Source organism: Canis lupus, unplaced genomic scaffold (assembly GCF_048164855.1).
Source record: "Canis lupus baileyi unplaced genomic scaffold, mCanLup2.hap1 Scaffold_339, whole genome shotgun sequence".
In the NCBI taxonomy this organism is placed as follows: domain Eukaryota; kingdom Metazoa; phylum Chordata; class Mammalia; order Carnivora; family Canidae; genus Canis; species Canis lupus.
This window is the reverse complement of record NW_027326561.1, coordinates 1-27,380: the sequence shown is the minus strand read 5'-3', so window position 1 is coordinate 27,380 and position 27,380 is coordinate 1. Positions and strand designations below refer to the sequence as shown.

At 39.4% G+C, this 27,380-nt stretch overlaps 1 protein-coding gene across 2 annotated transcripts; it reads left to right on the top strand.

The window, feature by feature from the left end:
- The first annotated feature begins 68 nt into the window (after positions 1-68).
- Positions 69-24,595, top strand: LOC140629900 (uncharacterized). Of its 2 annotated transcripts, XM_072819380.1 has the most exons (13): positions 113-683; positions 1,922-2,033; positions 3,917-4,092; positions 5,416-5,577; positions 7,371-7,480; positions 8,288-8,477; positions 9,698-9,809; positions 13,079-13,254; positions 16,565-16,674; positions 17,192-17,381; positions 18,648-18,759; positions 22,617-22,793; positions 24,201-24,595. In XM_072819380.1, the coding sequence occupies exons 1-12, from the start codon at positions 588-590 to the stop codon at positions 22,763-22,765; spliced, it is 1,695 nt and encodes a 564-aa protein (XP_072675481.1). In that variant the 5' UTR covers positions 113-587; the 3' UTR covers positions 22,766-22,793; positions 24,201-24,595. The 2 variants fall into 2 exon arrangements, 1 of the variants encoding a protein (XP_072675481.1); XR_012027703.1 differs by lacking the exons at positions 17,192-17,381; positions 18,648-18,759 and having other exon boundaries at positions 69-683.
- Positions 24,596-27,380: the final 2,785 nt, after the last annotated feature.

Here is a 27,380-nt window from a genome sequence, read left to right as displayed (position 1 = left end):
CTCTGGTCATGGCTCAGAAATACAGCCAATATACTATTAGGAAAATACTGGCTTCCTTCTTGCCACTTTGACCACTAAAATAACATTCAATGCCAAATAGTTTCGATTCTTCTCACCAATGGAGGCCAGTTTCAGAATACAAGCATGCCTTATGGCTATTATTATACTTCTCCTGACCTTATTAACATTGACTCCTTAGTCATTGTACAACTTCTGAATATATGAAACTGGTAGACAAAAGTCAGTGGCCTGAGAGATGCCAGTGCATCAACAGCCAGTGGCATAACCTAAAGTTTGTCAAACATTTAACCAGAGAGGGTTAGCTCAGAAATTGAATTTGGTAAAACATTTTTGTGTACGTTCATGCCTGGAACTCTGCTACAGCAGGTTGTATACTAGACCTAGAAAGATGTTCTCTGCTCTCCGTCTTTATACTTCCAACTGCTAAGTGCAATGACTTGCCTTATTCAAAAGTGCATCTTTCTGACTTTAGGCTTCTAACACAGCTGCCAAAAGCGAATGTTGTTCTCTTGCGATACCTTTTCGGTGTGTTATACAACATTGAGCAACAATCCTCATCCAATCAGATGACAGCTTATGATTTATCAGTGTGTATAGCCCCAAGCATTCTTTGTCCACCTAATACCTGCAGCTTGGAATTGGAAGACAACTTCATTAAAAAGGTAGAGAGATCTCTCATATGTGTCCCCTGGGGTTTAGAATCCATGCTTTGAGTCTGAAATGTGTAGTAGTAATTGCGAAGGATCAGTTCTGAAAAGTGCACATCTTCATAGGCTTTCTTGGAATGGCAGAGTTTGCTATCCTTCTCTGGTGGAATATGGGAAGGGGTGTTGTTAAAGTGGGAAACGCAGAGCAGTTGAGTCGCTTCTTTCCCATCCAGGAGATTCAATACTAGACTGACTAAACAAAAGAGAGAGAAGAGTGATGTAATATGATAAAAAAGACCTGGGCTCCGGAGTTTGACAAGCCAAGGTTCAACTCTCAGCCTGATCCTGGAGGGGGGAGCTTGTAACCTTGGGCAAAGCCATGGCTTCCTCATGACACAATGGTAACAAGACCCAGCTCCTGTGGTCATTACTGGCACATCCTAGGTGATTCAGTCACTATGAGCGCCCATGGCTCCAAACACATTGGCTTTGCTCTGCAAGTTGTGGCTCATTTAGAATAATACTTGGCTACTCTTTTGCCTCTGCTACATCAGACAGAAACTAGTGAGATATTGCAGAACATCCTAATGAAGCCACAGATTCCTAATAAGATGACAGCTTTTCCCCAAGCTCATGCCGAGAGCCAGCATTAAGCAAAGCAAGACATGAGAAGGGACTGTGGTTAGACAGACAGACATGTTTTCCCCCAGCCCTGTGAGTTTTTACTCAAAAAAAAAGAAAAGAAAAGAAAAGAAAACATCAAAAAAAAAAATCCACAAGAATATTCATTTTCCAAAAACTATTCTTCCCTATTTAAGAAATGGATTTCATAGGACTCTGTCTATGCTTTATACATTTTAATCAGATATGATACTAAGTTACAATCCAATATTTTCTGGAAGCAAAATTTTACAAAATACGTAAACTTTTAGAAGGTACCTTACTTTGAAAACTATCCTAGTTTTAAAGATGTAACCTTTGGTATCACAATGTTAGGTATTAAATTAGGCGACAAATTAGGACTTTAGTCCACTGACTAGTAATATTTTAAAATCTGTACCCAAAGTACAACGGAAAGTATTACTCTTTCTTATTTTATTAGAGAATTGGGTTTCTATATATTTTTATCAACTCTGAATTTTTCATAGAAGTCTTTCACATTTTTGGTTAGATCCAAGGTCTATAAACAAAATGTGACTTATAACTCTTCCATATGAAAAAGAGCACCCCATTGTGTTCTTTTTGCATTACAGGCTTCTCTTGTACAGTTTTTGATTGAAAATTGCCTCAAGATATTTGGAGAAGACATCACTTCTCTCTTGGGAGAGAATTCAAAGAGTTGTCATAACAATGAGAAGGCTGCAGGTACTGTGAATAGTTTAATAGGCTTTAGGGAGACACAGACAGCAAGGTTGCCAGGGGTCATGGCAGATACTTAGCCCTGTTCTGGAGCCCAGAGCATCCCCAGGGCAATGATACCCATCTGCTCCTTCTTCTGAAGACTGGCTAGCAGGTCAAGGGAGGTTTCACACTGTTGGAGACCCAAGAAAGCATAGAAACTTCCAGATGTTTCTGGCAGTATTAGGAGATAGCATGGTATGATACAGTGTTTGGGAATTTTTTTAACACAATTTTAAATGGATCCCACATCTATATTATATGATATATGTAGTTAAACATATAATGCATAATTATTTTTTTCTACTTATAATATATAAATGTGCTCTGGTTGAAACCAGAGCATGGGACTTTTATTCCTGCTCCATCCTCTTTTTGATCAGTGGCTCTTGAGGCACCACAGGATTCCAGTGCTCTTTAAAATGAGTTGAAAGGAAAAACAATGAGTTGAAAGGAACCAGCATCATTGAGAGAAAAGGACTTGACTTGATGTCAATCATCTCTCCAGAGTACAAATTCCAGTGTCCCCATTTATCAGCTATACAACCTTTGGCCAATTACTAGCTTGGTATCACTCTATTCATGCCTAACATGTGGATAAAAGTAATGTCTAAATCTTAGAAATGTTGTCAAGATTCAATAAGATAAGGGATGTAAAAACATTTCTAAAAAGCAAATATTAGAACTAGGAGAAGTTCCCCTGAGACTAGTGCGAGTATTATTGGAGCCTAGCTAATCACAGCTCACTGGCAACACCCCATTTTTTGTAAAACGGAGTTTAGATTCAGAACCTGGAGACACACATCATCAATCCCTCCATACTTTTGACATGTCTTCGTTTTACGACATATACCTCATTGTGTTGAGGGAAGCTTTTGGACAATCCGTGTCATCAGGAATTAAGATGAGTCTAGTGCCATGTCTGAGAATATGCTGGTGCAAGACAAGTGTTTGTTTTTCATGTCCTCAGTGACAGAAAAACAAACTGTTGAATCCAAGCCAGTGAGAGTGATAGTGATTTCCAAAAGAGCACAACTGCAGAATGCTACCAAGTCCCCATGTGGTCCATCCACCTACATGTCTACAGTTTAGTAAGTCACTGAAGACTGGAATCTCCATAATGACCCTTGACACTTCCTCTTTATCTGTTTTTCCAATGAATGAGAAATGAACCCCTTCCAAGACCCAGCTATTTCCATTTAAAGTTTTTTCCTTGGTCCCATATATTTATATTGAGGAAATCTTCCTACAAATTATCTCCTCTTTCTTCAATGCCTATCATATCCTATGACATACTTTTTGAATTGTATTGTACTGTGTTGTATACTTTTATATGGATAATAAAAATCATTCCATAACTCAGTAGTTTACACAACCAATTCTTTGGTTATGATTCACATAACACTTCAGTGGAGACTCATCTGTGCAGTTCTGGTCTCAGACTGGATGTGAAAGCAGAGGATTTCCAAACTCAGCCTGATTTGGATACCAAATCCTTCTAGCTTTTAAAATCAGATCTGACAGCTGAACCCACTGTTCACTCCAGTAGAAAACAAACATCTACAGGTTCAGTGCCTCCTGTTGCATTGCAAAGACAGTAACTGATGGCACAGGAAATACTGACTTTCAATCTGATCAAGTTCCAAGGTTTAACCATCAGTCTGAAGGATATGGGCAAGAACTCAACAATGCCATGAGGATGCTGTTAGCCAACATCAGAACATGGAGAGTTCTACACAACAAATGACTCAGTTTCCCTCTTCTAACCCTGCAATGAACACACTGTATAATGGCAATCGTGAAAATAAGGCTAAGTGAATTAAAACACACTAATCTCCTTTCTTCCTTAGATTCAGTCCAGAACACCTTGAAAAGCACTTCTTTTAGAGACTCGGCCTTTTGCCAGCACATTGGCACTTCCCAGTACAACCAGTACACAGCTCTACTGTCTGCAAAACCAGGACAGCTCTTTGGAGTTTCCCTTATGGATATCTTTGATAAGGACATCATGCCCTTACCAATACTGGTAGGTCTCAGTTAGGTCTTTTATTGCCTTCCTGAGGAGAGGGACCTCGGAGAGGCCAAGTGTTCTCATGCAAACCAACCCTCAAGTGGAGAAATCATTAGACAGTCCCTGGCTTTGGCTGAGAAGCTTTGCTAGTGTCATTTGATTTACCTACTGCAGAGTCATTTGGCCAATACAACAGAACGACGTTTTGTCCATTCCACTTGTTTCCACAGAGACCCTTGTAGGCCTTGTTCAGATCAGTCAAAATGGACTCTGTGTGCATGAATCATCTTCACATTCTGCTATTGTCTTCCTGAACTCACAGTAGTCTCAGGTCTCCTTCAACTGAGTCTACTTAATCTAACAACTGAAAATATCTTACCTAAGCATAAAGACTCATCCTGAGGCATATATGAATCTGCTAATTCTAAAAGAGGATGTTAAATGACAGCCACAGAGTTTGGCCTGTGTTATCTCAAATCAGTGTAATGAATTGTCAGTGTGGAAATTTACTGAGTACCCATTACCTCTGCAACCCTGCACTGGATTTGGGAATGTTATCCTAGGTGTGAAGAAATTAACCATGTTAGTTACATGCTTGCTACTTCCCCAGTCCTTGCATCACAGCAATTTTAGGGGAAGCTGGAACTATCATCCTCCACACTTTACAAATGAATTTGAAAGCTTTCAGTACAGTTCGCATTTGCCCCAGGTCACACAATAGATCAGAAGCATAATAATAGGTTTCCGATCCCTTGGTCTATCAGACTCCAGCCCTTATTATCTTTCTACACTGCAGGGAGAGAACATGAAGATAGAGCAAAAGACAGTGAAAGACTCATGAAGGAAATGTAATCAGATAATAAGAAGAGAGCATTTGAGCTTTTTTTTTTTTAAAGAGGAAGAGAAATAGAGATAGTAGGAATGGAGGATACAATCACTTAAAGAGGAATCAACAAATGGGAAATGAGTATGGCAAAAAGATTTCCATACTTGGGGAAGAGCATCTATGTAAGGGAATAAGGAAACAAGACTGGTAAATTAGGAGACAGGCGAGGATTCCACAAAGGCCTTGAAACACGGAAGTTTGATTTAAAAGGGTAAATTCAATGAAAAAAATCTGATTAAAATAAGTGATTACAATGTTTCAGTGTATGACTCTAAGGTGGATTTTGGGTAGAAACTATAGGGAGACATTGACTAAAGAATCTAAATTGACTTTACTCCTTCCAGCTCTAAAACCATATACCATCACATAGCCTAGCTCTTTCAAAAAGGTAGCAAGCTTTTACTCTGGGCTTGGGATATGAAATGCCATATACTCTTCTTTTTTTCTTACAGGATATGCTTTCCTTTATCAATGAGAAAGGACCACTCACGGAAGGCATATTCAGAAAACCAGGTAGTATAAAGTCATGTGGAATCCTAAAGAAGAAACTAAATTCTGGAGACAGAGTGAGGCATTACAGCAAATCTGTTCTTGTGGTAGCATTTGTTTTAAAGGTGGGGAAAGTTCTAGCTTTATCCACACATGAGTAAGTCAAGCTGTGATTGGTGTCTTTCATTATGATTGCCCAAGGAGCGACATGGGCAAAACTGATTAAGAACTTCTCAAACTGGAAAACACTTCATGAATTCAAAATTTAAGGAATCTACTGTAGGAGTTAAAAGCCCCATACATGAGAAATACTTTCTGTTTTCAACACACACCACCCCCCTGAAGACTCCATGCAAAATACTAATACTAATATGACTACTAGTAATAATAAGAAATTTCAAAATATACACTGACACCTACATAATGTTTACCAAAGCAAACATCTGCTTTTGATGACTTCCTCACCACACTCCTAATGAAGGCAGTTTCCAAAAGAAAACTCATATGAAACATTTGAAGATAGGTATAGAAGTTCACAATAGTAAGCACATGTTTACTTTATGAGGAATCTAAAAAAGGCTCAGTGAGGCAACCAATCATTCTTAACCATCATTGTCTCATTGTCTCCTGTTTCTTAGTGCCTTTTATAAGTCATGGAGGAAGGATTTTGCCATTTGTGTCTCCTTTCACCACATCCTAGGCATCCTTTAGTTAATATTTGAGATGTCTATCCTGCCATCCAAGGTTATAACGACATGGTAACCACCTCTAGCTACATGCCTCTTTTGATAAATCTAACTTTTGGAGTAGGTGCAACAGACAAAAGTACTTTGGTATTCTGAAAATTCAGTAGATCGACTCAAGAAATGGATTACTTTGGAAATTATACAGCTACATAACAGATATCCCATTCTATTGCTAAAATGGTAATGGAGAAAGATGTGAGAACTAGAATAGAGAATTTAATCCATCTAAATTGGCACTTGCTAACAGCTCTCAACAAAACTATGTTAAGGCAGTAATGATGACACTCTTAGAACCAAGGTCATATGTGGTCCTTCCTTGTCACATTTGGTCTTTCCTTGTCCCCCATTACTGTTTAACTATATGAAAGATACCAATAGTCTCTGACCACTACTACACTGGGCTAGAGTAAAACATGCCAGTAAATATATATATAGGCATCAAGACACAGGAAAAGAATGATCATCCATTAGGTACTTGAATACCATGATAAGTGTTTCCCTCTTGAAGGTGCACACATACAATGATGTTTCTAGCAAGACTTAGTAGGGTCTTTTCTATTTCCGTGTTATAGGCACAGACTAGGAAGATGGTGACCACGTGTGCATAGAGTTCTTAGACATTTCTGAAGCTTTCCCTACCTAAAGTTGACTAATCTTTGTGGAGAATCAGACTCTGCAACCTTGGCCTGAATAGTATCATGTCAAACTCTCTGGAGAATTGGTCTACACTAGAAATGAATACATCCTCAGGACCATCATAAGTTTGCCATTAGACTCTACTTTTGTATAGTTCAGGAAAGGAAGAATGATGCAATTATGAGAGTAGCTTTTGTAGTAGTTTGCATAAAAGCACACAAAAGAGTAAGTGCCATATGATGGAAGGGAGCTTTGTCTTCCTTTCCACTGAAGGCTATGCTCTGCTTTGATGCTTTCATTTTTGTTAGAGAATATCCACAACCTGCTTTTGCATGTACAAGTCAATGGAGAGTCAAGCTGACCCCTATGTGGGTCACAGTTTGGGTATCTATGAAGGAAGTAGGAACTCAACTGAAGTTTTCAACTAAGTGTTTTCTCTGTGATATTTCCAATATATATTTTGTATTATATATGCATATATATGTGTGTGTGTGTTTCTGTGTATATTTGTGTGTATTTTTTTTTATCCACATAAGGATTTTCTTGAAAATATCGAAGGAAGTTTACTTTCATCGGACCTCTATGAAAAATGGCTTGGTGTTCTTGACGAAGTGACTCAGAAGGAAAAAATAAATGCTGCCCAGAGGTAATGATGCAATAATTACTCTACTCTGGTCATGGCTCAGAAATACAGCCAATATACCATTACAAAATATTGGTTTCCTTCTTGCCACTTTGACCACTAAAATAACATTCAATGCCAAATGGTTTCTTTTTTTTTAATAATAAATTTATTTTTTATTGGTGTTCAATTTACCAACATACAGAGTAACACCCAGTGCTCATTCCGTCAAGTGCCCCGCTCAGTGCCCATCACCTATTCACCCCTAGCCCCTGCCCTCCTCCCCTTCCATCACCCCTAGTTCATTTCCCAGAGTTAGGAGTCTTTATGTTCTGTCTCCCTTTCTGATATTTCCCACACATTTCTTCTCCCTTCCCTTATATTCCCTTTCACTATTATTTATATTCCCCAAATGAATGAGAACATACAATGCCAAATGATTTCAATTCTTCTCACCCACGGAGGCCAGTTTCAGAATACAGGCATGCCTTATGGCTATTATTGCTCTTCTCCTGACCTTATTAAGTAGACTCCTTAGTCATTGTACAACTTCTGAATATATGAAACTGGTAGACAAGTCAGTGGCCTAAGAGAGATGCCAGAGCATCAACAGCACTGGTATAATCTTAAGTTTGTCAAACATATAACCATAGAGAGTTAGCTCAGAAATTGAATTCGGTAAAACATATTTGTATACATTCATGCCTGGAACTCTGCTACAGCAGGTTGTATACTATATCTAGTAAGATGTTCTCTGCTCTCCATCTCTATACTTCCAGCTGCTAAGTGCAATGACTTGCCTTATTCAAAAGTGCATCTTTCTGACTTTAGGCTTCTAACACAGCTGCCAAAAGCGAATGTTGTTCTCTTGCGATACCTTTTCGGTGTGTTATACAACATTGAGCAACAATCCTCATCCAATCAGATGACAGCTTATGATTTATCAGTGTGTATAGCCCCAAGCATTCTTTGTCCACCTAATACCTGCAGCTTGGAATTGGAAGACAACTTCATTAAAAAGGTAGAGAGATCTCTCATATGTGTCCCCTGGGGTTTAGAATCCATGCTTTGAGTCTGAAATGTGTAGTAGTAATTACGAAGGATCAGTTCTGAAAAGTGCACATCTTCATAGGCTTTCTTGGAATGGCAGAGTTTGCTATCCTTCTCTGGTGGAATATGGGAAGGGGTGTTGTTAAATTGCGAAATATAGAGCAGTTGAGTCGCTTCTTTCCCATCCAGGAGATTCAATACTAGACTGACTAAACAAAAGAAAGAGAGGAGTGGCATAATATGATAGAAAAGACCTGGGCTCCGGAGTTTGACAAGCCGAGGTTCAACTCTCAGCCTGATCCTTGAAGGGGGAGCTTGTAACTTTGGGCAAAGCCATGGCTTCCTCATGACACAATGGTAACAAGACCCAGCTCCTGTGGTCATTACTGGCACATCCTAGGTGATTCAGTCACTATGAGCGCCCATGGCTCCAAACACATTGGCCGTGCTCTGCAAGTTGTGGCTCATTTAGAATAATACTTGGCTACTCTTTTGCCTCTGCTACATCAGACAGAAACTAGTGAGATATTGCAGAACATCCTAATGAAGCCACAGATTCCTAATAAGATGACAGCTTTTCCCCAAGCTCATGCCTAGAGCCAGCATTAGGCAAAGCAAGACATGAGAAGGGACTGCGGTTAGACAGACCGACATGTTTTCTCTCCAGACCTGTGATTTTTACTCAAAAACAAAACAAAACATCAAAAAAATCCACAGGAATATCCTCTTTCCAAAAAACATTCTTCCCTCTTTAAGAAATGGATTTCATAGGATTTTGTCTATGCTTTACACATTTTAATCAGATATTATCCTAAGTTACAACCCAATATTTTCTGGAAGTAAAATTTTACACAATAAGTAAAGTTAAGAAGGTAGGTTGCTTTGAAAACTATTCTAGTTTTAAAGATGTAACCATTGGTATCACAATGTTAGGTATGAAATTAGGCGACAAATTAGGACTTTAGCCCACTGACTAGTAGAATTTTAAAATCTGTACCCAAAGTGCAACGGAAAGTATCACACTAAGTTATTTTATTAGAGAACATGGGTTTCTATATATTATTATCAACTCTGAATTGTTCATAGAAGTCTTTCACATTTTTGGTTAGATCCAAGGTCTATAAACAAAATGTGACTTATAACTCTTCCATATAAAAAAGAGCACCCCATTGTGTTCTTTTTGCATTACAGGCTACTCTTATACAGTTTTTGATTGAAAATTGCCTCGGGATATTTGGAGAAGACATCACTTCTCTCTTGGGAGAGAATTCAAAGAGTTGTCATAACAATGAGAAGGCTGCAGGTACTGTGAATAGTTTAATAGGCTTTAGGGAGACACAGACAGCAAGGTTGCCAGGGGTCATGGCAGATACTTAGCCCTGTTCTGGAGCCCAGAGCATCCCCAGGGCAATGATTCCCAGCTGCTCCTTCTTCTGAAGGCTGGCTAGCAGGTCAGGGAGGCTTCACACTGTTGGAGACCCAAGATAGCATAGAAACTTCAAGACGTTTCTGGCAGTATTAGGAAATAGCATGGTATGATACAGTGTTTGGGGATTTTTTTTAACACAATTTTAAATGGATCCCACATCTATATTATATATGTTGTTAAGCATATAATGCATAATTATTAATTTCTACTTATAATATATAAATGTGCTCTGGTTGAAACCAGAGCAGGGGGGTTTTATTCCTGCTCCATCCTCTTTTTGATCAATGGCTCTTGAGGCACCACAGGATTCCGGTGCTCTTTAAAATGAGTTGAAAAGAACCAGCGTCATTGAGAGAAAAGGACTTGACTTGATGTCAAACCTAGGTATTTGTGTATTGGTGCTGGCTCTCAATTGGTCCCCATGTCTTCAATAAGGTAGCTTCTCCTCCTTTCATATGGTGGAGGAAGAGTTCCCAGAAGCAAGAGGGACTTTTCAAGAGTTAATGTGGGAGAGGACTGTGCAAAGGACCACGCCAAAGGTGGTGGTTTACAAGATGAGGAGGCATTATTTCTTAAGACCACACATCATAAAACTCACAGCAACACCATTACACACATATCCTTTCCTTCACTGGCTTTTCCTCCTCAGTTCTGTACACCAGCATTTCCTAAGGGGTATTCCAAGTAGGGTAGGAAGAATCTTTGAAATACTAACTCATTTTTTTTTACCTGAGATATTCCTTCCCTCATCCTTCTTCCTGTCTTAAGCTGCCTTAAGAGACAACTCACCTCCTCAGGGAATAGAAGCAAGAGGAGAATATGAGGAAAAGGGTGCTCTTTGATGCTTATGAGTCTTAAAGACTTAGCTTTCTAGGAAACAGAAATGATTCATGGCATAGAGTAGAAGATTTAGGTGGCAATCCCAAGGGGAAAAAGCCCAAAACCACTAGGTAGGTACATGGGATATCTGCACCATTTCCTGCATGGAAACCAAATGGAAGCAGAAATTCCTCACAGAACAGTGAGCTGACATGTCTAAGAACAATGGGACCCTCTATGTCCATGCAGAGTTTCTTATACCTCAACATGGAACATGTATCTCCTTCAGTCCCAGAAGAGTATGGAAGAAAAAGAAAGTCACTGGGTGTGAAAGACATGCCTCAGCAATAGGAGTACAGGCCAATTTCCCAGGACCAGAGAGCAGTCTGGACCCCGCAGCGGCTATTTATATACATCAATGACACAGAGCAATCAGATAAGTGGCACTTCACCATTTTACAACCTGTCTGGTACCAGAACACTCCAGAACAGACACACTCATGGGGGCAATTAAGAAAACCTAAATCTCTACCAGTCTTGGAACAGAGAATCAAACTGGACAACAAGTGAGCTATTTAGAACTACAGAACTGTACATTTCTGACTTATGCCAGTGTATAGACGGAGATTGCTATCAGTGCATATAGAATATATGATCCATGCATTGTTTTCCCTTTCCCAGAAAGGGTTCTCTCGTCAAATAGGCTTGGGAAATTCATATTTTCCTTTTGGAAGTCAAATGCACCAGTTTTTCCCAGATTTATTTGACATTATTCGACCCTTTTGAAGCGACCCCATTCATTAATGATCCTGGAAATATTTATTGCCTTGTGCCGAGTAGTATCTTATATATTTAGTTTAACTTGGTGTAGGCAGCATCATTTATGTTACAGTTGAGCAAACCAAAGCTTTAAAATGCTGAGTTTCGGGATCCCTGGGTGGCGCAGCGGTTTGGCGCCTGCCTTTGGCCCAGGGCGCGATCCTGGAGACCCGGGATCGAATCCCACATCGGGCTCCCGGTGCATGGAGCCTGCTTCTCCCTCTGCCTGTGTCTCTGCCTCTGTCTCTCTCTCTGTAACTATCATAAATAAATAAAAATTAAAAAAAAATAAATAAAATAAAATGCTGAGCTTCCTAAGTGGCAGAACCAGGATGCTTCTGGTGCAGTGCTGGCCCCACACGAGTGGAGGTGCTGATGCACGTACTATATCCCAAAAAAGCCAAATTGCCCAGTGTTTAAGGTTATTTGGTGAAATGTTCCTCATCTTTTTATCCTTCGACAGCTTGTCTCATCTGTTGACTCTTAAAGCAATCGGTTATTTAAGAAATGTTAAGATATCTTCAAAGGGAAACATTCACAGCTGAGCAGTAGAAATTTGAACTCAGCTTCTCGCTGCTGATCTCCTTTTCTTTGGAAAGTTCTTCCTTCAATAGGGAATGTTGAGTAATTAAAAATCATCTCTGGAAACTGGTGGTCTATCAATGCACTCCTAACCTCTTATTGTTTTGCATTTTCTATGTTTTCTTTCAAGCCTTGTACTTGTATGTAGGTGTATATACACATGTATGTTTGAGTGTGTGTGTGAGGAAGTGTGTTTCCACACTTCATTGTGGTTTAGGCTCTTTACAGTAAATGTTAAACATATTTAACCAAAAACATCATCTCTGGGTGGGTTGGTGGGGTTGACAAGAGAACACAGACACCACATAGCCAGCATGTAATGACTACTTCCCAAGGACCCTGACTGCAGCAAGTCATCCTTGAAGATGGCCCAGAGCAGTGGAACCAGAGAAGTAGGGGTCAGGCAGATTGTGTCCTGATAGGCAATTCCTTTGGATGGTAGAAACTTGAGCACTCAGAAACCCAAGGAGAGAATCTGAGGCTGAGGGGAGCCTGGTTGTGAAAGCACAGGATTAACAACCTAGCTTGATTTGCATACCAAAAACTTATAGCTCTTAAAATCAGAAAAAAATAAAAAAATAAAATCAGATCTGATACCTGAACCCACTGATCACACCAGTAGAAAACAAACACCTACAGTTTCAGTGCCTCCAGATCAGTGTAATGGCAGTAACTGATGGCAGAGGAAATAATCACTTTGAGTCTGATCAAGTCCCTAGGTTTAACCGTCAGTCTGAAAGTTATTGGCAAGAACTCATCAATGCCATGAGGATGCTGTTAGCCAACATCAGAACATGGAGAGTTCTACACAACAAATGACTCAGTTTCCCTCTTCTAGCCTCTACAATGAACATGCTGTATAATGGCAATGGTGAAAATAAGTCTACGTGAATTAAAACACACTAATCCCCCTTCTTCCTTAGATTCTGTCCAGAACACCAAGGAAAGCAGTGCTTTCACAAACTCGTCCTTTGGCCACTGTGCTGGCACTTGGCAGAACAACCAGTGCACAGCTGCACCGTCTGAAAAATCAGGACAGCTCTTTGGAGTTTCCCTCACGGATATATTTCATAAGGACAACTTCCCGTTCCCAATACTGGTAGGTCTCAGTTTGGTCTTTTATTGCCTTCCTGAGGAGAGGGACCTCGGAGAGGCCAAGTGTCCTCATGCAAACCTACCCCAAATGGAGAAATCATTAGACAGCACCTGGCTTTGGGTGAGAAACTTGGTAGTGTCATTTGATTTACCTACTGCAGAGTCATGAGGCCAATACACTGAACGACGTTTTGTCCATTCCACTTGTTTCCACAGAGACCCATGTAGGCCTGTTCAGATCAGTCAAAATGGACTCTGTGTGCATGAATCATCTTCACATTCTGCTGTTGTCTTCCTAAACTCACAGTAGTCTCAGGTCTCTTTCAACTGAGTCTACTTAATCTAACAACTGAAAACATCTTACCTAAGCATAAAGACTCATCTGGAGGCATATATGAATCTGCTAATTCTAAAAGAGGATGTTAAATGACAGCCAGAGTTTGGCCTGTGTTATCTCCAATCGGTGTACTGAATTGTCAGTATGGAAATTTGCAGAGTACCCAGGACCTCTGCAATGCTGCACTAGATTTGGGAATGTTATCCTAGTGGTGAAGAAATTAACCACGTTAGTTACATGCTAGCTGCTACCCCAGTCCTTGCATCACAGCAATTTTAGGGGGTAGCTAGAACTATCATCTTCCACACATTATAAATGGATTAGAAAATTTTCAGTACAGTTCGCATGTGCCCCAGGTAACACAGTAGATCAGAAGCATAGTAGGTTTCTGAACCTTAGGTCCATCTGACTCCAGCGCTTATATCTTTCTACACTGTAGGGAGAGGACATGAAGATAGAGCAAAGGACGTTGAAAGACTCATGAAGGGAATGTAATCAGAGAATAAGAGAGTATTTGAGCTTTTCTTTTAAAGAGGAAGGGAAATAGAGATAGTAGGAATGGAGGATACAATCACTTAAAGAGGAATCAACAAATGGGAAATGGGTATAGAAAAAGATTTCCATATATGGGGAAGAGCATCTATGGAAGGGAATAATGAGAAAAGACTGATAAAGTAGGAGACAGGTGAGGATTCCACAAGGCCTTGAAACACGGAAGTTTGATTTAAAAAGGGTAAAGTCAATGAAAAAAATCTGATTTAAATAAGTGATTACAAAGTTTCAAAAAAAAAAAAAAAACAAAAACAAAGTTTCAGTGTATGTAAGGTGGATTTTGGGTAAAACTATAGAGAGACATTGACTAAAGAATCTAAACTGACTTTACTTCTTGGAGCTCTAAAACTGTATACCATCCGATAGCCTAGCTCTTTCAAAAAGGAAGCAAGCTTTTGCTCTGGGCTTGGGATATGAAATGCCATATACTCTTCTTTTTTTCCTACATTATGTGCTTTCCTTATCAAATCAAAAATGACCACTCATGGAAGGCATCTTCAGAAAATCAGCCAGTATAAAATCATGCAGAATCCTAAAAAAGAAACTAAATTCTGGGGACAGAGTGAACTTGGACAGTGAATCTGTTCTTCTGGTAGCATCTGTTTTAAAGGTGGGGAAAGTTCTAGCTTTATCCACACATGAGTTACTCAAGCTGTGATGGTGTCTTTCATTATGATTGCCCAAGAAAAAACATAGGCATAACTGATTAAGAACTTGTCAAACTGGAAAACACTTCATGAAATCAAAATTTAAGGAAGCTACTGTAGAAGGTAAAAGCTCCTTACATTAGAAATACTTTCTGTTTTCACCAAACACCTCCCACCTGAGGACTCCATGCAAAAGACTAATACTAATGTGACTACTATAATAATAAGAAATTTCAAAATACACATTAACACATACATAATGTTTACCAAAGAAAACATCCTGTCTCTGATGACTTCCTCACGATGCTCCTAATGAAGGCAGTTTCCAAAAGAAAAATCACATGAAAAATTTGAGAATAGATCTAGAAGTTTACAATAGTAAGCAAATGTTTACTTTATGAGGAATATAAAAAGGCTCAGTGAGGCGACCAATCATTGTTAACCATCATTGTCTCCTGTTTCTTGATGCCTTTTACTTTATAAGTCATGGAGGAAGGATTTTGCCATTTGTGTCTCCTTTCACCAGATCCTAGGTATCCTTTTGTTAATATTTGTGATGTCTAGCCCACCATCCAAGGTTGTAACGACACAGTAACCAGCTCTAGCTACATGCCTCTTTTGATAAATCTAACTTTAGGAGTAGGTGCAACGGACAAATGTAGTTTGGAATTCTGAAAATTCAGTAGATCGACTCAAGAACTAGATTAATTTGGAAATTATACAGCTACATCACAGATATCCCATTCTATTGCTAAAATGGTAATGGAGAAAGAACTGAAAACTAGAACAAAGAATTTAATCCATCTACCTTGGCACTTGCTAACAGCTCTGAACAAAACTATATTAAGGCAGTTATTATGGCACTCTTAGAACCAAGGTCATATTTGGTCCTTTCTTGTCGCAAGTGGTCTTTCCTTGCCCCCCATTACTGTTCAACTATACGATAAATAGCAATAGTCCCTGACCACTACTACACTGGGCTAGAGTAAAACACACCAGTAAATATATATATAGGCATCAAGACACAGGGGAAAGAATGATGATACGTTAGGTACTCGAATAGCATGATAAGTGTTGCCCTCTTGAAGGTGCACACCTGCAATTGATGTTTCTAGCAAGGTTTAGTAGGGTCTTTTCCATTTCCATGTTATAGGCACAGACTAGGAAGATGGTGACCACGTGTGCATAGAGTTCTTAGACATTTCTGAAGCTTTCCCTACCTAAAGTTGACTAATCTTTGTGGAGAATCAGACTCTGCAACCTTGGCCTGAATAGTATCATGTCAAACTCTCTGGAGAATTGGTCTACACTAGAAATGAATACATCCTCAGGACCATCATGAGTTTGCCATTAGACTCTCTACTTTTGTACAGTTAAGGAAAGGAAGAATGAAGCAATGATGAGAGTAGCTTTTGTAGTAGTTTGCAAAAAAGCACACAAAAGAGTAAGTGCCATATGATAGAAGGGAGCTTTGTCTTCCTTTCCACTGAAGCGTACGCTCTGCTTTGATGCTTTCGTTTTTGTAGGAGAAAATCCACAACCTGTTTTTGCACATGCAAGTCAATGGAGAGTATGAGGTGAACTCCGTGTGGGTCACAGTTTGGGTATCTATGAAGAAATTAGGGACTGAACTGAAGTTTTGAACTAAGTGTTTTCTCTGTGATATTTCCAATATATATCTTTTATCATATATACATATATTTGTGTGTGTGTGAGTCTCTACATCTCTGTGAGTGTGTCTGTTTGCATGTATTTATTTATTTTTCTATCCACATAAGGATTTTCTTGAAAATATCGAAGGAAGTTTACTTTCATCGGAACTCTATGAAAAATGGCTTGATGTTCTTGACGAAGTGACTGAGGAGGAGAAAATAAATGCAGCCCAGAGGTAATGATGCAATAATTACTCTACTCTGGTCATGGCTCAGAAATACAGCCAATATACTATTAGGAAAATATTGGCTTCCTTCTTGCCACTTTGACCACTAAAATAACATTCAATGCCAAATAGTTTCAATTCTTCACACCCACGGAGGCCAGTTTCAGAATACAGGCATGCCTTATGGCTATTATTGCTCTTCGTCTGACCTTATTAACGTGGACTCCTTAGCCATTGTACACCTTCTGAATATATGAAAATGGTAGACAAAAGTCAGTGGCCTAAGAGAGATGCCAGAGCATCAACAGCCCATGGTATAACCTTCAGTTTGTCAACATTCAACCGGAGTGGGTTAGCTCAGAAATTGAATTCGGTAAAACATATTTGTATACATTCATGCCTGGAACTCTGCTACAGCAGGTTGTATACTAGATCTAGTAAGATGTTCTCTGCTCTCTGTCTCTATACTTCCAGCAGCTAAGTGCAATGACTTGCCTTATTCAAAAGTACATCTTTCTGACTTTAGGCTTCTAGCTCAGCTGCCAAATGTGAATGTTGTTGTCTTGCGGTACCTTTTTGGAGTGTTATACAGCATTGAGCAAGAATCCTCACCCAACCAGATAACACCTTATGATTTATCAGTGTGTATAGCCCCAAGCATTCTTTGTCCACCTAATTCTGGCAGCTTGGAATTGGAAGAGAACTTCGTAAAAAAGGTAGGGAGAGCTCTCATATGTGTCCCCTGGGGTTTAGAATCCATGCTTTGAATCTGAAATGTGTAGTAGTAATTACGAAGGATCAGTTCTGAAAAGTGCACATCTTCATAGGCTTCCTTGGAATGGCAGAGTTTGCTATCCTTCTCTGGTGGAATATGGGAAGGGGTGTTGTTAAAGTGGGAAACACAGAGCAGTTGAGTCACTTCTTTCCCATCCAGGAGATTCAATACTAGACTGACTAAACAAAAGAGAGAGAAGAGTGATGTAATATGGTAGAAAAGACCTGGGCTCTAGAGTTTGACAAGCCAAGGTTCAAATCTCAGCCTGATCCTTGAGGGGGGGAGCTTGTAAACTTGGGCGAAGGCATGGTTTCCTCATGACACAATGGTAACAAGACCTAGCTCCTGTTGTCGTTACTGGCACATCCTAGGTGTCTCAGGCACTATGAGCACCCATGGCTCCAAACACATTGGCTTTGCTCTGCAAGTTGTGGCTCATTTAGAAAAATACTTGGCTACTCTTTTGCCTCTGCTACATCAGACAGAAACTAGTGAGATATTCCAGAACATCCTAATGAAGCCACACATGCCTAATAAGATGGCAGCTTTTCCCCAAGCTCATGCCGAGAGCCAGCATTAGGCAAAGCAAGACCTGAGAAGGGACTGCAGTTAGACAGACAGACAGACATGTTTTCTCCCCAGCCCTGTGAGTTTTTACTAAAAAAAAAAAAAAAAAAAAAAAAAGAAAAGAAAAGAAAAGAGAAAGAAAAAGAAAACATCAAAAAAAATCCACAGGAATATCCACATTCCAAAAAATATTCTTCCCTATTTAAGAAATGGATTTCATAGGATTTTGTCTATGCTTTATACATTTTAATCAGATATTATCCTAAGTTACAACCCAATATTTTCTGGAAGCAAAAGTTTACAAAATAAGTAAACTTTAAGAAGGTAGGTTACTTTGAAAGCTATCCTAGTTTTAAAGATGTAACCACTGGTATCACAATATTAGTTATTAAATGCCACAAATTAGGACTTTAGCCCACTGACTAGTAGTATTTTAAAATCTGTACTCAAAGTACAACAGAAAGTATCATTCTTTCTTATTTTATTAGAGAACTTGGGTTTCTATATATTTTTATCAACTCTGAAGTTTTCATAGAAGTCTTTCACATTTTTGGTTAGATCCAAGGTCTATAAACAAAATGTGACTTCTAACTCTTCCATATGAAAAAGAGCACCCCATTGTGTTCTTTTTGCATTACAGGCTTCTCTTATACAGTTTTTGTATGAAAATTGCCTCGGGATATTTGGAGAAGACATCACTTCTCTCTTGGGAGAGAATTCAAAGAGTTGTCATAACAATGAGAAGGCTGCAGGTACTGTGAATAGTTTAATAGGCTTTAGGGAGACACAGACAGCAAGGTTGCCAGGGGTCATGGCAGATACTTAGCCCTGTTCTGGAGCCCAGAGCATCCCCAGGGCAATGATTCCCAGCTGCTCCTTCTCTGAAGGCTGGCTAACAGGTCAAGGGAAGTTTTACACTGTTGGAGACCCAAGAAAGCATAGAAACTTCAAGACGTTTCTGGCAGTATTAGGAGATAGCATGGTATGATACAGTGTTTGGGATTTTTTTAAACACATTTTTAAATGGATCCCACATCTATATATATGATATATGTAGTTAAACATATAATGCATAATTATTTATTTCTACTTATAATATATAAATGTGCTCTGGTTGAAACCAGAGCACGGGACTTTTATTCCTGCTCCATCCTCTTTTTGATCAGTGGCTCTTGAGGCACCACAGGATTCCAGTGCTCTTTAAAATGAGTCGAAAAAAACCAGCATCATTGAGAGAAAGGACTTGACTTGATGTCAAACTACCTCTCTAGAGTACAAACTCCAGTGCCCCATTTATCAGCTATATGACCTTTTGCCAATTACTCTAGCTCGGTATCACTTTATTCATGCCTAAAATGTGGATAAAAATAATGTCTAAATCTTAGAAATGTTGTCAAGATTCAATAAGATAAAGGATGTAAAACACATTTCTAAATGGCAATGAATAGAACTAGGATACGTTCCCCTGGACTAGTGCGAGTATTATTGGAGCCTAGCTAATCACAGCTCATTGGCAACACCCCATTTTTTGTAAAACAGAGTTTAGATTCAGAACCTGGAGACACACATCATCAATCCCTCCATACTTTTGACATGTCTTAGTTTTACGACATATACCTCATTGTGTTGAGGGAAGCTTTTGGATAATCCGTGTCATCAGGAATTAAGATGAGTCAGTGCTGGTGTAAGACAAGTGTTTGTTTTTTGTGTCATCACTGACAGAAAAACAAACTGTTGAATCCAAGCCTGTGAGAGTGATAGTGATTTCCAAAAGAGCACAACTGCAGAATGCTACCAAGTCCCCATCTGGCATGGGTCCATCCACCTACATGTCTATAGTTTAGTAAGTCACTGAAGACTGGAATCTCCATAATGACCCTTGACACTTCCTCTTTATCTCTTTTTCCAATGAATGAGAAATGAACCCCTTCCAAGACCCAGCTATTTCCATTTAAAGTTTTTTCCTTGGTCCCATATATTCATATTGAGGAAATCTTCCCACAAATTATCTCCTCTTTCTTCAATGCCTATCATATCCTATGACATGGTTTTTGAATTGTATTGTACTGTGTTGTGTTGTATACTTTTATATGGATAATAAAAATCATTCCATAACCTAGTAGGTTAGACAACCATTTCTTTGGTTATGATTCACATAACACATCAGTGGAGGTTCATCTGAGCAGTTCTGGTCTCAGCTGAGGGAACTTGTGCACTTGCAGTTAGCCTGCAGCTCATCTGGAGCTAACCTAGGTGTTTGTGTATTGGCGCTGGCTCTCAATTGGTCCCCATGTCTTCAATAACGTAGGTTCTCCTCCTTTCATATGGTGGAGGAAGAGTTCCCAGAAGCAAGAGGGACTTTTCAAGAGTTAATGTGGGAGAGGAATGTGCAAAAGACCACGCCAAAGGTGGTGGTTTACAAGATGAGGAGGCATTATTTCTTGAGATCACACATCATAAAACTCACAGCAGCACCACTACCGCACATATCCTTTTCTTCACTGGCTTCTCATTCTCAGTTCTGTACACCAGCATTTCCTAAGGGGTATTCCAAGTAGGGTAGGAAGAATCTTTGAAATACTAACTCATTTTTTTACCTCAGGTATTCCTTCCCTCATCCTTCTTCCTGTCTTAAGCTGCCTTAAGAGGCAACTAAATCACCTCCTCGGGCATAGAAGCAAGAGTAGAATATGAGGAAAAGGGATCTCCATGTTGCTTATGAGTTTATCAGAGTTAGCTTTCTAGGAAACAAAAATGATTCGTGGCATAGAGTAGAAGATTTAGGTGGCAATCTCATGGGAAAAGCCAAAACCACAGGGTAGGAGTATAGGATATCTGCACCTTTCCATGGATAGAAACCTAAAGGAAGCAATAATTCCTGACAGAATAGCAAGCTGACATGTCCAGGAAAGATGGGGCACTCTATGTCCATGCAGTTTCTTATACCTCAACATGGAACAGATCAGTTAGTAAAAGTATCTCCATCAGTCCCAGAATAGTTGGGAGAAATAGAAAGCCACTGGGTGTGAAAGACATGCCTCAGCAACAGGAGTACACACCAACTTCCCAGGATCAGACAGCAATTTGGACACTTCAGCAGCTACTGTATACACCAATGACACAGAGCAACCAGATAAGTGGCACTTCACCAATTTACAGCCTCCCCAGCACCAGAAGACTCCAGAACATAGACACACTCATGGGGGCAATTAAGAAAACCTAAATCACTACCAGTCTCGGAACAGAGAATCAAACTAGGCATCAAGTGAACTATTTAAAACTACAGAACGGTACATTTCTGACTCATGCCAGTGTATAGACAGAGATTGCTATCAGTGCATATAGAATATATGATCCATGCATTGTTTTCTCTTTCCCAGGAAGGGTTCCCTTGTTAAATAGGTCTAGGAAATTCTTACTTTCCTTTTGGAAGTCAAATGCCCCAGTTTTCTTCCACATATATTTGACATTATTCCACCCTTTTGAAGTGACCCCTTTAATTAATCATCCTGGGAACATTTATTGCCTTGTGCAGAGTAGTGACCAGGTGTTTAAGGTTATTTGGTGAAATGTTGCTCATCTGTTTATCCTTCGACACCTTGGCTCATCTGTTGACTCTTAAAGAATTCAGTTATTTAAGCAATGTTAAGGTATCTTCAAAGGGAAACATTCTTTTGAGCAGTAGAAACTTTGAACTCAGCTTCTCACTGCTGATCAACTTTTCTTTGGAAAGTTCTTGCTTCAGTAGGGAATGTTGAGTAATTAAAAATCATCTCTGGAAACTGGTGGTCAATAAATGCATTCATAACCTCAGGATACCTTGTTTTCCTTATTCTATGTTCCCTTTCAAGCCTTGTGCTTGTGTGTAGGTTTATATATACATGTATGTTTGAGTGTGTGTGTGAGGAAGTGTGTTTCCACACTTCATTGTGGTTTAGGCTCTTTTCAGTAAATGTTCAACCTATTTAACCGAAAACATCATCTCTGGGTGGGTTGGTGTGGTATCACAAGGGAACACAGCCACCACATAGCCAGCATGTAATGACTATTTCCCTTGGACCCTGACTGCAGAAAGTCATCCTTGAAGATGGCCCAGAGCAGAGCAACAGAGAAGTAGGGTCAGGCAGATTGTGTCCTGAGAGGCAGATCCTTTAGATGTTAGAACTTGAGCACTCAGAAAGTCAAAGAGGAAATCAGGCTGAGGGGAGACTGGCTGTGAAAGCAGAGGATTACCACACTCAGTTTGATTTGCATACCAAATCCTTCTAGCCTTTAAAATCAGATCTGACACCTGAACCCACTGATCACTCCAATAGAAAACAAACATCTACAGGTTCAGTGTCTCCTGTTGCATTGCAAAGACAGTAACTGATGGCACAGGAAATACTGACCTTCAATCTGATCGAGTCTCAGATCAGTCTGAAGGATATGAGGAAGAACTCTTCAACACCATAACGATGCTGTTAGCCAACATCAGAACGTGGAGAGTTGTACACAACAAATGACTCCGTTTCCCTCCTCTAGCCACTACAATGAACATGCTGTATAATGGCAATGGTGAAAATAAGGCTAAGTGAATGAAAATACACTAACCTCCCTTCTTCCTTAGATTCAGGCCAGAAGACCACTAAAAGAAGTCTTTTCAGAAGGTTAGCCTTTTGGTGCTGCGGTGGTACTTGCTGGAACAACAAGTGCACAGCTGAGCCTTCTGCAGAACCCAGAGAGCGCTTTGGAGTTCCCTCTCGCGGATATCTGTAGTAATGACAACTTGCCCTTCCCAATTCTGGTAGGTCTCAGGCTGGTCTTTTATTGCCTTCCTGAGGAGGGGGACCTCAGGGAGGCCAAGTGTTCTCATGCAAACCTACCCCAAATGGGGAAATCAATAGACAGCCCCTGGCTGTGGCTGAGAAGCTTTGGTAGTGTCATTTGATTTAGCTACTGCAGAGTCATGAGGCCAATACAGCAGGACAACTTTTTGTCCATTCCACTTTTTCCCAGAGACCCATGTAGGCCTGTTTAGATCAGTCAAAATGGACTCTGTGTGCATGAATCATCTTCACATTTTCCCATTGTCTTCTGAACTCACAGTAGTCTCCGGTCTCTTTCAACTGAGTCTACCTAATCTAACAACTGAAAACATCTTACCTAAGCCTAAAGACTCATCCTGTGCCAAGTATGAATCCATGAATCCTAACAGAATATGTTAAATGACAGTCACAGAGGCATCTTCAAAAAATCAGCCAGTATAAAATCATGCAGAATCCTAAAGCAGAAACTAAATTCTGGGGACAGAGTTAACTTGGATAGTGAATCTGTTCTTGTGGTAGCATCTGTTTTAAAGGTGGAGACTTCTAGCTTTTTCTGCACATGAGTATGTGAAGCTGTGATCGGTGTCTTTCATTATGATTGCCCACGAACTGACATAGGCATAACTGATTAAGAACTTGACACACTGGAAAACAGTTCATGAAATCAAAATTTAAGGAAGCTGCTGTAGGAGTTAAAAGCCCCTTACATTAGAAATACTTTCTGTTTTCACCACACACTGCCCACCTGAAGACACCTTGCCAAATATAATACTACTATGACTACTAGTAATAATAATAATAATTAATAACAATATAATATCAGTCCATTCATCCCTAAAATGTGGATGAAAATAATGTCTAAATCTTAGAAATGTGGGATCCCTGGGTGGCGCAGCGGTTTGGGGCCTGCCTTTGGCCCAGGGCACGATCCTGGAGACCCGGGATCAAATCCCACATTGGGCTCCCGGTGCATGGAGCCTGCTTCTCCCTCTGCCTGTGTCTCTGCGCCTCTCTCTCTCTGTGACTATCATAAATAAATAAAAATTAAAAAAAATAAATCTTAGAAATGTTCTACAGATTAAATAAAATAATATATGTAAAATACATTTCTGAAAAAGCAGTTAATGGAACTAGGAGAAGTTTCCCTGAGACTAGTGTGAGTATTATTGGAGCCTCGCTAATCGCAGCTCACTGGCAACACCCAATTTTGTTAAACGGAGTTTAGATTCAGAACCTGGAGACACATATCCTCAATCCCTCCATACTTTTGACATGTCTTCATTTTTTCTTTAGTGTAATCCATATCATTAGGAATTAAGATGAGTCTAGTGTCATGTCTGACAGTATGCTGTTATAAGACAAATGTTTGTTTTTTATTTCATCAGTGACAGAAAAACCACCTGTTGAATCCAAGCCAGTGAGAGAGAGAGAGTGATTTCCAAAAAGGCACAACTGCAGAATGCTACCAAGTCCCCATCTGGCATGGGTCCATCCACCTACATGTCTACAGTTTACTAAGTCATTGAAGACTGGAATCTCCATAATGATACTTGACACTTCCTTTTTCTTTATTCTTCCCATGAGTGAAAAATGAACCCCTTCCACGATCCAGCTATTTCCATTTAAAGGTTTTTCATTGGTCCCATATATTCATATTGAGGAAATCTTCCCACAAATTATTTCCTCTATCTTCAATGCCTACCATATCTATCATATTACATAGTTTTGTATTGTGTTGTGTTGTATGTATTTATATGAATAATAATCATTCCATAACTCAGTAAGTTTGACAACCATTTCCTTTGGTTATGATTCACATAACACTTCAGTGGAGGCTCATCTGAGCAGTTCTGGTCTCAGCTGAGGTCACCAGTGCACTTGCAGTTAGCCTCAAGCTCCTCTGGAGCTTACCTAGGTGTCTATTGTTGCTGTCTCTCAATTGGTCCCCATGTCTTCAATAAGGTAGCTTCTCCTCCTTTCATATGGTGGAGGAAGAGTTCCCAGAAGCAAGAGGGACTTTTCAAGAGTTAATGTGGGAGAGGACTGTGCAAAGGACCACGCCAAAGGTGGTGGTTTATAAGACGAGGAGGCAATATTTCTTGAGACAACACATCATAAAACTCACAGCAGCACCAGTACCACACATATCCTTTCCTTCACTGGCTTTTCATCCTCAGTTCTCCACACCAGCATTTCCTAAGGGGTATTCCAAGCATGGTAGGTAGAATCTTTGAAATACTAACTCATTTTTTTTACCTCAGGTGTTCCTTCCCTCATCCTTCTTCCTGTCTTAATCTGCTTACAAGGCAACTAAATCACCTCCTCAGGGCATAGAAGCAAGAGGAGAATATGAGGAAAATGGAGTTCTTTGTTGCTTATGAGTTTTACAGATTTAGCTTTCTAAGAAAAAAAATGATTTGTGACATAGAGTAGAAGATTTACGTGGCAATCTCATGGGAAAAGCCCAAAACCACTAGGCAGGTACATGGGATATCTGCACCATTCCTGGATGGAAACCAAAAGGAAGCAGAAATTCCTCACAGAATAGTGAGCTGACATGTCTAAGAGAGATGGGGCCCTCTACATCCACGCAGAGTTTCTTATACCTCAACATGGAACAGATCAGTTAGTAAAAGTATCTCCATCAGTCCCAGAATAGTATGGAAGAAATAGAAAGCCACTGGGTCTGAAAGACATGCCTCAGCAACAGGAGTACAGACCAATTTCCCAGGACCAGAGAATCAAACTAGACATCAAGTGAGCTATTTAGTACTACAGAACTGTACATTTCTTACACATGCCTGTGTATAGACTGAGAGTGGTATCAGTGCATATAGAATATATGATCCATGCATTGTTTTCCCTTTCCCAGAAAGGGTTCCCTTGTCAAATAGGTTTGGGAAGTTCATGCTTTCCTCTTGGAAGTCAAATGTGCCAGTTTATTCCACATTTAGTTGACATTATTTGACCCTTTCGAAGTGACCCCATTAATTAATGTTCCTTGGAATATTAATAAACATTTCTCTAAATTTATTTCTTAGGTCATAGTTTAACATTCCACTCCCTGCTTAGAAGCCATCAATGGATTTCAATAAATCTTTGGTGTTTTCCTTTTTTTGTCCAAAAAAAAAATCTCATCTTTAAAATCCTCCCCAATGCAGCCTGCTCTAGTAATTAGTATTGTCTTCATTCTTTCCCAGTGCAGATCCTTTAGTTTAGCTGGGTCAGACATATCCTTGGTTCCTGAACACAGCACACTCACTTTTCTACTATAATTCTCACCTCTTCTTGGACTCTGCATTGCCACACACTATGTAGGCTAGCCATTTGGGTTCTCCAATCCCAGTAATTTCACAAAGCCTTTCTGATCTCAATTTAATTTTTTCTTTATAAAATATGAGCACCTAACCCTACTAGACAGTGGCTCACATGCTGCTTTGACCATCAGGAATTATGCTGATGTGTTCATACGTTATACAGAAAATCCAAATTCCTGAGGTAAACAACTGTATCTTGTGTTAGTTTTATAGTACTTTTAAAGCCTGGCTAAATGTCTACTCAAAAAAATGTACGAATTAATATGTTCAATTTTCTAAGAGTATAGAGATTTTATAGAGACTGGTAGAAACTGCAAGTTTTAAAACATGAGGTTGAACACAGCACATGAAATTTTAGGGGGCGACAATAAGACATAGGTTTGAGTAATTGTTTTAGATATGACTTCACAGGCTGAGTCACATGTTCTTGGATAGACTATTTTTATTCATTATACAAACAACGTGATATTGGTGTGATATATTTGGGAATAATTGCATGTTTGTATGAAATTTAAATATCAACAATCCAGAATAAAAGGGGCAAAACACATAGCTGGGTAAGGCATCTGTGAGTTTTTAAACCAAGGAAGATATTGGAAAAAAAGGAAAGAAAGAAATTGACAAGAAGAGGAGATAGAAATACAAGGAGGTATAGAAAAGCTGAAACAACTAATTTGTCAATTGTGACTCATAGAAGAGATTTCTGACATAGGGAAATAGTTAATAAATGTTAGTTTTGCCCTCAGGATACTCCAGCATAATATCTCTGAGAACAGCAATTCATTTCTTAATTTTGAAGAAAAGATCCTGAGAACTCTGATAAACTGTAAAAGGATCTAACTGCATAATCTAGAATGAGTGACAGGCAATTAGGTGTTCCCCATTGGCCTTTACCATACCTGGGAGTAAGATGTGTGTAATCATTAGTTAATATGCACTTAGTGATACAGTTAAGGTTAAACATGTCTAAAAGTAAAATAAAGGTACTTAGAATGACTATCTTACTTTATTCCAGAAAGAAAGTTACTCACAGGCTACCAGTATAAGAAAACTATTTCTCAAAATTGGTGGATCAATTACCATGATGAATCTCTCTCTCTCTCTCTCTCTCCCTCTCTCTCTCTAATAACACTCAGTTTTTATTCATACGAGGAACATGTAAGAATTTGGTGAATGGAATATATACCAGTACAAGAAACCAGCTTTTTTTCAGAGAGCACTGAACAATGCCTTTTATATTTTTCTGTA

Excerpts from the sequence above, each read along its gene's own strand:
- LOC140629900 (XM_072819380.1), top strand. The coding sequence starts at position 588 with ATGACAGCTTATGATTTATCAGTGTGTATAGCCCCAAGCATTCTTTGT. Across the intron at positions 2,034-3,916 it reads TAACAATGAGAAGGCTGCAG|ATTCAGTCCAGAACACCTTG; the intron begins GTACTGTGAATA and ends TTTCTTCCTTAG. Across the intron at positions 17,382-18,647 it reads AAGAGAACTTCGTAAAAAAG|GCTTCTCTTATACAGTTTTT; the intron begins GTAGGGAGAGCT and ends TTTGCATTACAG.